The sequence below is a fragment of the Seriola lalandi genome, unplaced genomic scaffold (assembly GCF_002814215.2).
Source record: "Seriola lalandi dorsalis isolate HSWRI2012SDOR001 ecotype SW California unplaced genomic scaffold, Sedor1 jcf7180002054898, whole genome shotgun sequence".
Classification (NCBI taxonomy): domain Eukaryota; kingdom Metazoa; phylum Chordata; class Actinopteri; order Carangiformes; family Carangidae; genus Seriola; species Seriola lalandi.
The window spans coordinates 3,274,759-3,288,543 of record NW_019525450.1 but is presented as its reverse complement, the minus strand read 5'-3'; the positions used below and the strand labels follow the sequence as shown (position 1 = coordinate 3,288,543).

At 42.6% G+C, this 13,785-nt stretch overlaps 1 protein-coding gene across 2 annotated transcripts; it reads right to left on the bottom strand.

Moving 5' to 3' along the window:
• Window positions 1-496: 496 nt before the first annotated feature.
• lrp3 (low density lipoprotein receptor-related protein 3) lies at window positions 497-13,369 on the bottom strand. Of its 2 annotated transcripts, none has more exons than XM_023429768.2 (7): window positions 13,157-13,369; window positions 8,800-8,938; window positions 8,511-8,716; window positions 7,167-7,783; window positions 6,448-6,920; window positions 6,000-6,132; window positions 497-4,881 (listed from the first exon to the last, which is right to left on the bottom strand). In XM_023429768.2, the coding sequence occupies exons 1-7, from the start codon at window positions 13,215-13,217 to the stop codon at window positions 4,012-4,014; spliced, it is 2,499 nt and encodes an 832-aa protein (XP_023285536.1). In that variant the 5' UTR covers window positions 13,218-13,369; the 3' UTR covers window positions 497-4,011. The 2 variants fall into 2 exon arrangements, with proteins under 2 accessions (XP_023285536.1, XP_087036324.1); XM_087180198.1 differs by having other exon boundaries at window positions 8,800-8,935; window positions 13,157-13,306.
• Between the last annotated feature and the right edge of the window lie 416 nt (window positions 13,370-13,785).

Below are 13,785 nucleotides of genomic sequence, written 5' to 3'. Positions count from 1 at the left end.
ACTGATTTTCTCCTTTGGTTGTTTTTATTCTTTCTTTAAATGTGATCAAACCATAAACAAGGAACTGACTCTTTGTTCGTTGTACACATTCGTTACATACATTTACATACTATACAATTGATGGGTGTGCCTCTGTATTTTGTAAACGACTCGAGTGTAAAGTTGTACAAGAATAACAGTGTGATTGCTTATTAAATCTAGCAGCTTTTGAGAAGCATGACATTTTTTTTGGCTGGGGGATAAGAGTTTGGATCAGGTCGGAAGTTCTGTTTGGGGCTAGTAAGCAAATGTTAGCAATATGCTACACTAAGGTAGCAACTATGAGAAAATGATACCTGATAAACATCAGCATCTTAGCATTGTCACTGTTAGCATGCTAATATTTGCATTTAGCTTATATAACAAAGGTGACTAGTCACTACAAGTATTATTAAATTAGTGACAAAATATTGCTGATAAAAATTATAGAGCTTTATGTATTTCGTCCACTAAAAAATTCAAATGATAACCAGCTTGAAGTTTATTAATTGCAGGCACAGAAAAAGAATGACTAATAAACAGAAAGCTGTTATGTATCTTGCAGGGTTTTGATCAGTAAACCCCACAATGTCATTGTGGCATTTCTCTTTCAGCACAAAATATACAAATATAGATCTCAAAATGAGAGAAATGCCTTTATACAAACACAGTATATGACGACTTCAGCCTTTGACGGGGAAGAAGCTTCAAAATCAAACAGCAAGGAGAAGGGATGTCACTATCAGACAACCTGGTTCTGTAGAACTATCCTGTCCAATGGCCTTGATCCAGTGTATTTACCTGTGAGTCAACTTGTTCATAAAACATATCGTAACCACATTTGCACTCATACAGATTAAAATTGAAATTGGCTACTAAATCATCTTCTATAATATGTTGGTTGCAGTCAACACTACAAATGATTAAAGACAGTCATCAAAATAGAGAATACAGAATAAACAAGAATCTTGCAGATTATCACTGAAACATGTAAATACACTCAGTTAAGGTCACTGGAAGACATTTCCTTTTCCGCAACTCCGTTGCCATAATAATCCCAGAGACAAGATTCCTGATGCAGTAGTGCACTCCATAGCAGTCAGTTTTTACGTGTCATATCATAAATCTGCGTTCAGACACACAGTCAAATCTAATCTCTTCAAACATGTAAACCACAGCTGTGATTCATGAAAATGTCCATGATCATTACAATGGCAATGAAAAACCATTAAGGCATTTAAAACACATCTGTACATCACAAAGCAAGTAAGGACATACTTTCAAACAGCAGCTAACTATTTCCCTTAAACTCAAATATGGACTGACTGGCTTCGAACTTAAAACACGAGGTACAATGGGGAAAAAAAGAGCAAAAAAATGTGTACAGCTAGGAATGAAAAATACAAAGTGATTTGTATTTCTCTGTATCTCCAAGACAGGAAAAGGAACCAGAACAGGTTCTTGGGCAGAAATTATTTGGAAAGGGGTATGGAGACATCTGTAATGGCACATAACATGTAGCAGCTGTTTACGGCAAAACTTCTATAAGAAGGAAGCACATGAGGGTAGAATGGCACGTTCAGCTCATTTAAAGGAAAAACAGCAGGAATGACGGTGTATTTAGTACCGACACCTGACGCCGCAGCTAAAAATCTACCAGAATTTGACTGCAGGTCATTTCTCATACTCTCCCTACCTACACTGATTATTTGACTTTGATGTTCAGTATCAATATCCTGCAGTAAAAGAGGGAGAAATTCACAGATTTCAACAAAAATGAAATGGGTACATTCTTTAAGTCCAACAGTGTTTAGCAAAAGGTTACCAGTGTCATACCTTGGACAGACGGGCTTTACAAAAGGTCTTACACACTCAAGGTGACCAAGTTTAATCAAGTTCAATGTTTGTCAAGGCAGAAAGAGAAATATGAAGAAGAACTAGTATAGATCTCCACTGAAGACTGAAGAATAGAGGTCTTTGCTTTAACGTCCTGTCAAAGTTCCACAGCACAGATGTGATTTTCCACTGAAATAAACCAGCAGTCCAGATGTCTGCTGTGGCCAGTGTGCAGTCAGCAGTACTGCAGAGGCACCACTGAACAGGAGGACTCTACAAACAATCAGTCTTCTCAAGTGACTCTCTTTCTAACATTTCTTGGATATGCACATAGATTCTTCACTGCACTGAATGAAAATCAGAGCGCACAGGTGGATTCATTCAAGTGACGAAAGGCTGCATGGAGAGGACAGGTAGGGTTTGATTTAAGGAAGAGGAGGTGAACAGAGTAAGAGGATTCACTATAGGACTCACAGTCTCAGTTTCCATCCACGTATATGTTTTTAAAACTGATGAAATATGATGAAAAATCTTCCAAAACTTAACATGTTTGTAAAAAGGGGTCAAAGTGTCACTGAAGAAGATTAGCACTCGAAACATACGTGTTGAATAAATACTGACAAAGGTTTGGCATGACTGAACTGCTGCATGATTCACTGAGACTGCACAAGTGTTAATGGAATAGTTTGACATTTTTGGAAACTATGTTTATTTGTTGTTTGGCTAAGAGTCATCTCATATTGTAAATACATAAGGAGCCAGCAGCCCATTAGCTTAGCTTAGCATGAAAACTGGAAACGCAGCTTCCCTGGCTCTTTCTGAAGGCAACAAAATCATCTTATCTGCACCTTTAATGCTCACTAGCTATCCCTGTTTCTAGCCTTTGTGCTAAGCTAACCTGAGCTGAATGGTTGGGTGTAGCCATATAATTTATGGATAGATACAATGTAAGGGTGGTATCGGTCTTCTCCTCTAACTCTCTGCCAGAAAGCAAATAATAATATTTCCCAAAATGTCGAACTTTTGGTTGGTTCAAAGTTGCGTTTAGAAGGTAAGTCTGGTGATATTCTATATTTCATATTTTTGCGGAAAGATCCCAGTGTAAAGACCAAAACCAAGAATGTATTAATCCTCCTAACTAGTATTGTTTGTGTAGCTTGAAATAGTGTATACCTGCCACAGAACTCCATTTTATTAAAAACACATCAATGAGTCACACTGTTGTATGAGGCATATTATTCACTGTCCTGCTGTCCCAAATACTCATTAGTGCACCAAATGTGTATTAGTCCACAGCTGAAAATAGTCCACCAACAAATGCACTATTTACTCCTGTTTCAGTTATGGTTCTTGAAAACTTCACTGCCCTGGTGTTTTAGAAAATTATTTAGCCTTTTAAAAAAGATGCAAGTATATACAGAGGCAGGTGAAGTCGAAAGTTATTGACTGATGGACAAATGCATCACTGGTTTTGGCCTTTTCAAACAATAACAAAAATATAAAATATTACCAGCTTTATCCTTTATTACGACAGCCAATCATGACTGTCTAGAAATGTCATACAATAAAAATCATAACACCAGCTCACACATTAAAGTGGGGATAAGACGGAGCAGAGCATCATTAATCTGATAAATTCATATGTGATCACTCAATAGGCTTTAACGGTTCACAGTATATAGCGGTGTGTAATGGCTCTGGGTAACGACACAAAGGCTGCTTTGGCGAACACGTTGCCAATATTGTATTGGAACTAGTGGCCAGAATTTTGTGTGATTTTTCTGGAACAGACTCATGAGAAGTTTATGTTCGAACAGGTTAAACAGAGAAATCTGTTTGCATTTAATCCTGGGAGTCATCATGAGTCAAGAGATTTACAACACACACCATAAGCACTACCAATGCTGGTTTTAATAATCTTAGGAAAAGGCTGCATGTGCATAATTCTGTGCATACGCAGATTTTTAAGCATTCAAAGTGTTGAATGGACTTAATTATTATTATTGTACTGGGTTTGATACTGTACCTCCTCCATGTGGCGGGCTAAGGTACGGGTCTGACCTCTGGATCTGGTGGGGACACATTTCAAGGACACTTTAGCAGAGCAGACATTGTCAACACCAGGTTGAGGCGATGGAGAGTATCTTCCTAAATTTTTCAGGATGGCGTCGTCTCCCTCCTCGAATCTCCTCCCTCGTCGCTACGGGTCCTGCTGAACCTGCAGAGCCTGCTCTTGCCCTCCCTCCTCCTCTCATCCCTGCTTCCTCTGTCCCTGCTTGGCACTTCCACAGTAAAGTGGCTGTCACTGTCCTCTGCTTTCATAGAAGAAGACAAGGGCTCAGTGGGTGAGGTCACCTCTGGAACCTGTGGGTGAGATTGGATTGTTGTTGTCTGGGAGCTGCTGGGAAACACAGGGGGTGAGACAGGGGACAGGGGCCCTAGAGGGGAGTAACGTCTCAAGGAAACACCTTTAAGGTTGACAGCAAGCTCCAAAACTAGTTTCCTAGATGCCCGGGGGTGGCATAGAGACACAGAGGCTTCCTGGGGGATAGGAGGAAGTCCACTGTGGGCTGAAGAGTCACTCTGACCAGCAGTGGGAGGCTCAGACTGTGGAGCCCTGGTACCTTCCCTGCTAACAGGTGATGGCTCCTCATCATCTGGACTGTCCACTGACTGCGAGGAGAGGGGTGAGGCAGGGCTCTCTGGCGTGTAGGGCTGCAGATCCATAGTGGCTGAGCAGCTGGAGCCGCTACCCACTGTATCAAGCTCATCCCCAAGCTGATCCCTGGCCCTGGCCTGAGGCCCCTGCTCCCCCACAGTTCGGTAGCTGTGGAGCCCCAGTGTGATCTGTGTGTGTCCAGGGGGATCCAACAGTGGGACGTGGCCTCTGGCTCTCCCTCCACTGTTGAACAAGCGACTCCACAGATGCCCGAGACGCCGTCGAGAGGAGGAGGAGGTGGAGCGCCGCGTTGAGTGACGTCTGATCTGTCTGCGCATCGCCAGCCGCAGGTTCTGTAACATGGAGGCCTGCAGGAGAGGGAGGGCAGAGGAAGACACAGAGAGGCTATAATTCTGTTTTCTATCTAACTGTCGAGCTCAGTTTACCAGATAAAGTGGCCACTTACCGTCCTATTCTTGCGAGCAGTAGTGTAAATGCAATTCAATTCACATCTATTTTTATCCTCTTGATTTCCTGTTTCCAGACAAAGCTGCAGTTTATGCCTGGTGGATCGATTTGAAGTTGACTCAGTGAAATCATTTGGAGGACAGCAGTCTTCCTCAGGATGACTCCTTAGCTCCATCAAAGCAGTTGGTGCGTTTTGATTTTAAGTTCAAAGCTTTAAACTCAAAAGACCATTTCCTCTGGATAACCAAATTATTTTCTGTTGTGTAAGATTGCAAGGATCCACTTTGCCACTCAAATGCAATCACATCTCATACTATGTGCAGCAGTAGCATTACAGCGCACTTTTTTGATCAGAAAGATAATCACATATGAACACAGGTTTTATGATTTTTGAAGCAATACAATCACCAACTAACTAACTAAAAAGCTAACAAACTACACCACCGTTGCATGACGTCAGTGTCACCACTGCTAAACTTGCAACTTAGAGTTTGATTTAGCTCGTACCTCTTCAACAAAAGCCTTTCCTCTTACAAAGTAAGTAATAGTTTACAATCGCGTGAGTATAAACACAGTAGAGTGTGTGTTTGACGTAATGACGTTTAACGTCCCTGACAACATCTGTAGTCTCATTTAGCCGCTTGTTAGCAACCGGCCTTTTCGAGGAGACATAAAAGCTTAAAGAATCACGACTGTGGTATTTACTGATGTATTTTATGTCATATAATAAAACGTGAAAATGTCTATTTGCTTGTGTTAACCACAGACCTTATTTCAGTCATCTAACTAAAAACCCATAGACTTCGTGACGAAGTGGAAGTGCTAAAATGCTTACTTATTTCCGGGTTTTAGGACTCATTTCTGCAGCACTGTATAGTTTGAGATTTTGAGAAATATGCTTGTTCGCTTTCATGCAGAGAGTTCTGCCCATTCAAAAACTAATTGTCACACCTGTATACTCAAATCCAGTTTCAGGAAAACACATCCCTCAGTGTGTAATTATGTGTGAACGCACTACCTGGGTGGGGCTGTACACTGGGAAATCCTCCACTGGAGGGATGAGACCCTGGGCGATCAGCTGACCATAGGAGGGCGGAGCCTCTCTCTGAACAAATTCTGCCTCCATGCGTGTCATCTGAGTCTCAAAGGCTCTACAGAGGGAGAGAGACAGAGAAGAACAAAGAGCAGACAGACAACAAGTCAGGAGGAAAGAAGTGTTGAGAGTTGGAGATTGTCATAAAGAAAACATCTTAGTGTGGAAAACGCTGTGGGTCATTTAGTCACTGGAGCATCTGCACCATCAACAGCAATAAGATGCAGTAATAGAGTGAGTGACAGTGTATCTTTGGGCTTCACTTGACCTTTGATGACAAAACATTAAATAAATCAAAAGGAACGATAAAACCAAGTAAGAAATGATAGTAATAAATGCTGAATACAAAAAGACAGAGTTGTCGTGTCCCCACCTGTACTCTCTGCTCCTGAGTGAGTGGAGTTTGAGGGCACAGCCGAGGGCAATGACCAGGAGCAGACTACAGACCAGACTGCCAATCAGGGCTGCAGTAATGACCTTCCTGGGTACTGCAGCCAGGCAGTCCCTCTCGTCGCTCCCGTCCAGGCAGTCCTCCTGCCCGTCACACCGCCATGTCTCAAAGATACAGAGGTTAGTCCCACAGTGGAAGTTTCCAGGTTGGCAGTCATAGCAGTTCTTCTCGTCCGACCCATCTGGGCACCTCTTCTGGTTGTTGCAGCGCTCCGAGGCTGGGTAGCACACTCCGGTACCGCCCTCGCAGGGAAACTCCCCATCTGGGCATGTCGGGCAGGCCTCCTCGTCACGGCCAGACGGGCAGTGCCAGTAGCCGTCGCAGCGCTGCCGTTCAGAGTAGCAGCCCTGATCGCTGCCACAGGGGTGCTCGCCAGGAAAACAGTAACCTTTGACCTGGGAGGGTGGAGGAGAAATACGTCACGGTCTGGACACCAATAGGATGATTTACTCTGAACAGAATAGTTACTTTCTCTATCAACCAAATTATTCAGAAAAGAGTTGAATCCTTATGACACATGGGAAAAAAAGCTTCAGTGGGAGAAGGTAGATTTAAACCATAACTTTTGAAAAATAGATGGAGATGAATGAAAGGTTTCAAGCTTTCTCAAAACAAGATGCAGTAATCCCAGATTGAACTACCTGGTATGTGGCGTTGAAGCCATGTCCAGGGCTGTGAGGCTGGGCCATGTACAACACACTCATCTGTCCTCGGCTCGACTCCAGCAGCGCCAGGCGCCTGTTGTTATGATACGACAACACCTGTAAGAGATGCTCCGCCTGCTGCAGCAGGCCATCGTAAACATGCAGTGAATCTCCGGGCCCAAGCTGCAGGTCCAGCTGCAGCACGATGGGTTTCGGGTCCTGGGTGTCTAGCAGCCAGGAGCATCTCAACTTTGTCACAGCGCTGCGATTGGCCCGGAAAAAATCTGGGGAAGCAAAAGAGCCGTAGAAGTTCCCCAGACGTTTGCCACATGTGGTGTCGGGGCAACCCAGCTCGTCCGTCCCATCAGGGCAGTCCCGGGCTCCGTTGCAGCGCAGGGCGGCAGGCAGACAGCGGGTGGACTGGACCTCGGTGCACGGCAGGGAGCCGAAAGGGCAGACGCCAGGCTGGGCCTCAGTGGGCGGGGGGGAGCAACTGCGTTCATCGGTGGCGTCGCCACATTCATCCTGACCGTTGCACTTCCAGGAGCGAGGAAGACACTTCCCATTCCCACACAGGAATTCATCTGACTGACAGCTGCTCTGACCCAGATGACCTGCACAGGAAAATAATTATCAGACTGGAACCACAGAAGAGAAAGAACTATCAAAAACTGACATTTACTGCAGCTGAGTGCAACAACACACAAAATGTGTATATACACAAACAGTTTGCCTACGCACGTGCACTTTATTAGCACTAGATCAGATGAAAAAGAATTAGCACGTCATTACAATCATAAATGCACATGCACTCACAACAGCTTAAAGAGGAAACCAGTCCAAAAATAATCATTTTATAATAAAAATCAACGCTGCCTAATGTGTAGTAGTTAGTACTCTTCAGTTCAGTCTGGCAGCTAATCTCCACTTGTACATTTTAATACACTGTCTGAATTACTCTAAAGCCTGATCCAGTGTCCCAGACCTCGACTGTATGATTTGCTGAGGCATACCGAAAGCCACAAGGAAATTCCTGAAAACATACAGACAATGCAGTTATTCACTCAAGTATTGTCCCAGAGTAGAGCCAAGACCCATCAATGTCTAGTGACAAGATAACATATTTCTATGCAACATAAGAGGAATATAAATACTGCTATAACGACAGGGTGTTATAAGGGCATTATGATTTAACTAGTGTGATAAATTAGTGCACGACTCACAGCTCTGGTATTTTTTGCTTCAACTTTACTGACAATTTCATTATTCATCCTTCAGATCATTTACATATTTTACCTTATAAAACTAGATAACCTCAGCATCCTCCCGCATCCAGCTTACCTCTGATGTAAGAGAGGCGGAAGCCCTGGGCTTGCCCGGAGCTGTTGGCATGAGAGTGGAAGTAGAGCCAAACGCGCCCCCTGGTGGAGATGACGGGTGGAGGCAACATAGAGCCGCACAGCCTGGATTCCCCATTCCACGTAGGAGTCAGCAGGAGCCAGTCTCCCAAACAATTCCCCGACTCGGCCAAGTCAAAGTTTCGGAAACTAAGGCAGAGCATTGATCGTTTCAGGTGCTTTCTCAAAAACAAACGTCAGGTGCGTGTTAGTGTATGTGTGAGCGATTCTACCTGATGGTAATGACCTCCCCCTGACCTCCCTGGATGTGCCAGCTGCAGTTGACTCCAGCGGGGTAGTTTAAAGGCCAGGAGGGGCTGTAGATCACACCCCTCCGCTCTGTATGGACCTCCACCCGCTCACTGCAGCCTGCTGGGTAACAAAGAGACAGGGAGATGAGGTGAGGTGACTGACCTGGAGGAGGTATTATTATGTTACAGTGTTAGATCTTGATGAATAAACAGATGGCAAGAGACAAATGAATAAATCTACTCCACAGAGTTTCATTTATCTAGTCATTGTGCTGCGATTGCACATCTAGTTAGTTAATCAGGTAGCAACTTCTCCTTAGCTTCACATGCACGCATTCATTATTCAAATGTACCGGTGCTCTTATTCAGCAGAAATCAAGATGAGAGAGAAGGCAGAATTTCAATGCGTTGATTAAAAGCTAAGACTGTCCATATACTGTATTTTTTGCTATTGTCAACAAATTCCATGAAAAGCCTGAAGCCAACAACGAGTTAGTCCGTCTCTCAATACTTTCTGACTTTCCCAGCTTGTCTGTTGCACCCAAGCTCATTTGTTCCTGCTGAAGAAATAAACGTAAATATTAAAAAACTAACTAACTAACTTTAAAAAAAAATCTCAATAACTTACTATAACAGCCGGGTACTGTCGTTTTTGCCAAATGTTACTCAAACACGAGTAAATAGCGGTACTGGGAACTATTTTCAGCTGCGGATTATGACACATTTTTTGTGCTAGTGAGTATTTGTAGCAGCATGATGCTTTGGTGGGTTCATGGCAATGAAGGAATATGTCACCTAGTGCATCAGTCAAGTTCACTGATGTGTTATTAATATTATTTGAACAACAGTGGAGCTCTGACACAGAGGAATAAGGTATATCAAGCTCTAACTAGGGGTGAACAAGGAATTGAAATATTATCAAAATCGCAATATGGCCACGTCGCAGGAGTTGAAGTTTTTTTGATAAAAGTAAAATGAGTCACAACAGACCATAAATTAATACCATAAGCATTGCGGTGCTACAGAGATGCCCTGGCCTACAAATCATATTCTCCAGACATAAGAGAGCATCGATTTTTATCAGTGAAAAAAAAATGCAGAAACAATCATTCCAACTAAAGTTGTAACTCATAACATAATCACAATATGATTTTTTTTTTTTTGGATCGTTCAGCACTTGCTCTGGCTTCTCAGAAAATACTTGTTAAAAGGATCACTCCATTGTCGGTTTTGATCTTTTCAAAGGATTTATTGACAAAAAAAAAAAGAAATAGAGAATATCACCAGCACTTGTGAACATATCACATCAGTAGATCTATGAACTTTCTCCTACGTTTTATATATTCATGAGGAATCTTTGTCATCTTGAATTCTAAGGAGGGAAGCTACACTACTTTTCACCAGAGAGATATCATCTGTTCCTTTATGTATGATGGACGAAGAGTTATGCATGCTCAGCAGGATCCATACTGCTACTGCCAGAACAGTACACACACACACACACACACACACACACACACACACACACACACACACACACACACACACACACACCACTCACTCTTTTTCTTTTATTAAAACATACATCCAGCACAGCCGCAGACTTTCTTTTGACCTTAGCCAGTAGCAGGAACCGTAATGCATAAAAGGACATCACCACATTCATTCTTCAAAACGTATATACTGCTTTATACAGTTCTCATCTTTTGTCTCTGATCAAAGCTCAAAACAATCCCTCTGCAAGACAAATTACCTCAGTGCCTTTCAGAGGAGCTTTGTGCTGATCACATGGGGGCCAAAACAGGGCCAAGCAGCAGCAGCAGTCAAACTGGCAGCCAAGGCAACAGCATCACCTGCTGCCATCGCACCATGGCTCCAGGGAATAACACAGTGTGAGGTGGCCAAGAGGAACACCAGGAATAGGACACAGGCCTGCGTGAAGCGCAGGCAAAGAATCCAATGGAAGGGATTTATTGTCTGTCTTGTGCTGAGAACAAGAATATAGAGCAATGAGTTCAATGTTTAATCATCTCATTACTGCTTAATGCCACAGTAGAAATGAGACACAGGCAAGAAGAAGCTGTCGAACAAGTCTCTTAATTAACCATAACCTTAGAGACAGAGCATTAGCTGAACTGCTTGACAGTGACTATCCAATGCTAACACGCAGCATAGAGTCAGCTCAGTTCTGCTGAGTGTGTGTGTTTGTTTCAAGCTTTCTTGATGAATCAGTGAAGTCAGCAGAGGGAAGCAGGGGGCGGGAGGAGGAATCATTTAGAGCTCAGTGATGGATATCGACTACCTAGACACAGCTAGCTCAGCGCACGCGCACATGCACGCACACCTACAAACACACGCATGCGCGCGCGCACACACACACACACACACACACACACACACATGAAGCTAGACTGGACAAAGTAGTCTGTAAAGTATAGCTGCAGTTTGCTGCAATGACGCTGAGTTTTTGATCACAGTTCAACAGCAGATGTTCTAAATTACATCTTTTATGATCATCAATAAATTAAAGTAACTATACGATATGACAATTAGTGCAGTTTCGTCACCTTCAAACTTAAAGTCAAAGAATAATGTGATGGTGGCAGGTCGGACAAATCTTCAGGATCTACTAAGAAATTAAATTCACTGGTTTTTAGTCTCATCTTTATGTTTAGATGAGTTTGGTTTATTTACGCTGCTGTATTTTATTTCTGCCAAACCGATGCACAAATTCAAATCATTTTAACTGTGACTTAATTTCCTGTCAAAATGTTTCGAGTCAGATAACAGCAACAGATATTCGAGGAGATCCACTGTACCGGTTCCTCTACCCACAGCAGCCTCAATAGAACAGAATGTACTGCAGCTACAACACATGTTGCGTTTGGAAGACGGAGTACAACTCTAATGTTTTACTTTACTGAATGTTCTCTAGTTGTTACCAGTATGTCAAACCAGAAACCTAATGCAATTTGTTCAAATGCTAACAAGTCCATAAAAATGTTATAAGGTGTCACCTGCCAAAAGGGTCAGATTCCACCACAATGCATAATATTCTATAAGCTCATTTGGGTTTTTTTTATATCTAAAATCTTAAACTCAAAGTAACTATAGCTATTCACTGTAGCTGTTCAATAAAGATGATGGAGTAAAATGTACATTTCCCTCTGAAATGTAGTAGAGTAGAGGAATAAAATAACACAAACTACAAAAAAATGAAGTATAAAGAACTTCAAAAGTGTATTGAAGTAGAGAATACTTTCCACCACTGACATTGTGCAGAGTACCTGAGAGAAAAACATGTCGATTAAGCGTTTGGTTTTAGATTTCATTTTGCTGTATTACAATACTAAGCCCTGCAATTTTTCATTCTTGTTGTTTTCAAAAAATAAATCTGAATCCGCTGAAGCTCTGAAAGGGTGTTGAAAAAAAGACATAAAGAGATACTAGCCTCACTGTAATGTTTTTTGTACTACCTCAGCTAGAAAAGTCTGAAGCTGATTAGAATGATGTGTGTGTGTGTGTGTGTGTGTGGGAGAGAGAGAGAGACTCTGTTCTTCAGAGTACTTTGTGTGCAAAGGTGCAAGGTAAAACAAGTACAGACATGCATTTGGGATAGTGTGTGTTTGTGAAAAAGCTGGTGGTTTTTCTCAGAAATCACACACACACACACACACACACACACACACACACACACACACACACACACACACACAGTAACATTTTGACCTGTCTATTGGTCTGACAGCCTTCTCCTTTATTTTCATGCCAATAGAGAGAGGGATATGATAATAGAGAGGAGGGGGTGGGGGTGACTGCCTGCTGCCTGCAGAGAAGCAGTGATGTAATGCTGATAGCAGCATCACATTTGTGAAAGAGCATCCATGTTTCCACACTAACCCTGATCATTTTCCCACCGCAGATCAATAGCCCCGCAGGTTCCTGTGCAATGATAGGCTCATCTTGTCACTCCATCCGATCACAACAATGAAAACATTTTTGTCTTCATCTGCCGTATCACTTTATCAAAGTGCCACAGGAGAAAGCAGCAGGCAAAACAACATCCACTAGGTCGGGTGTGAACATGAGATATTATAGCAGTGCTCTGCTGTGATGATCAGTGTTAGGAGCTTTGTAAACGACAGCACCTTCAGTGATGATGAGGAGGCAAACAACCACCAAGAAACATACAATCTGTTCAATGAATTCTCCTGGATGATCCGCATCACTTGCACACTACATTGTTCTCATTAGGATGAGCGGCCCAGATATGTGACAAGGATGTGTACAGACATCCATTTACACATCACAGCAGTGTGGATGCATTGTTTTTGCTCACCTGCACACAGCACAGCAGAGCGGAACCACAGCAGTCCGAGCAGCAGCTCCGTCAGTCCCATGGTCCGGCGGGGACTTCTGCTATTATCTCGGGCACAGTCTCCACTGTTTGTTCGACATGTGTGTCCTCCAGGTAAACTCCCGCATCTACTTCCAGCACACACACACCGCGCACACCGAGGAATCCTCACTGTGAAAAAAAGCGTTTTGTCCTTTGCAGCGACAGCCAATACACAAGAGTAAAGGCAGCTAAAGCAAACCACACGACTTCCGGTTATTGTCTTCAAAATAAAAGCCACACTAAATCATTTTGAGCAACACCAAACGGTTACAAGTAATAATGCATCGAGGAAATACTTGTTGTAAACCCTTATTCAGGTGTTTTTTCATAAACTTAACCTACACAGTTTCACAAACACGATATGTACTTAAAGAATGACTAATCTACAGATTTTTCAAAAGTATCCATTAAAACTTCCATTAGAGTGAATGTAATTTGAATTTCCTGATAGTGATCAACATAAAAAACGCCTGGTGTCAAAAAGAAAAAAGTCACTAAATTGTGATCTTATTTTACTTTTATTAGTTTCAAATTTCAGTCGGACACATTGATCCGTCTAAAAAAAACAC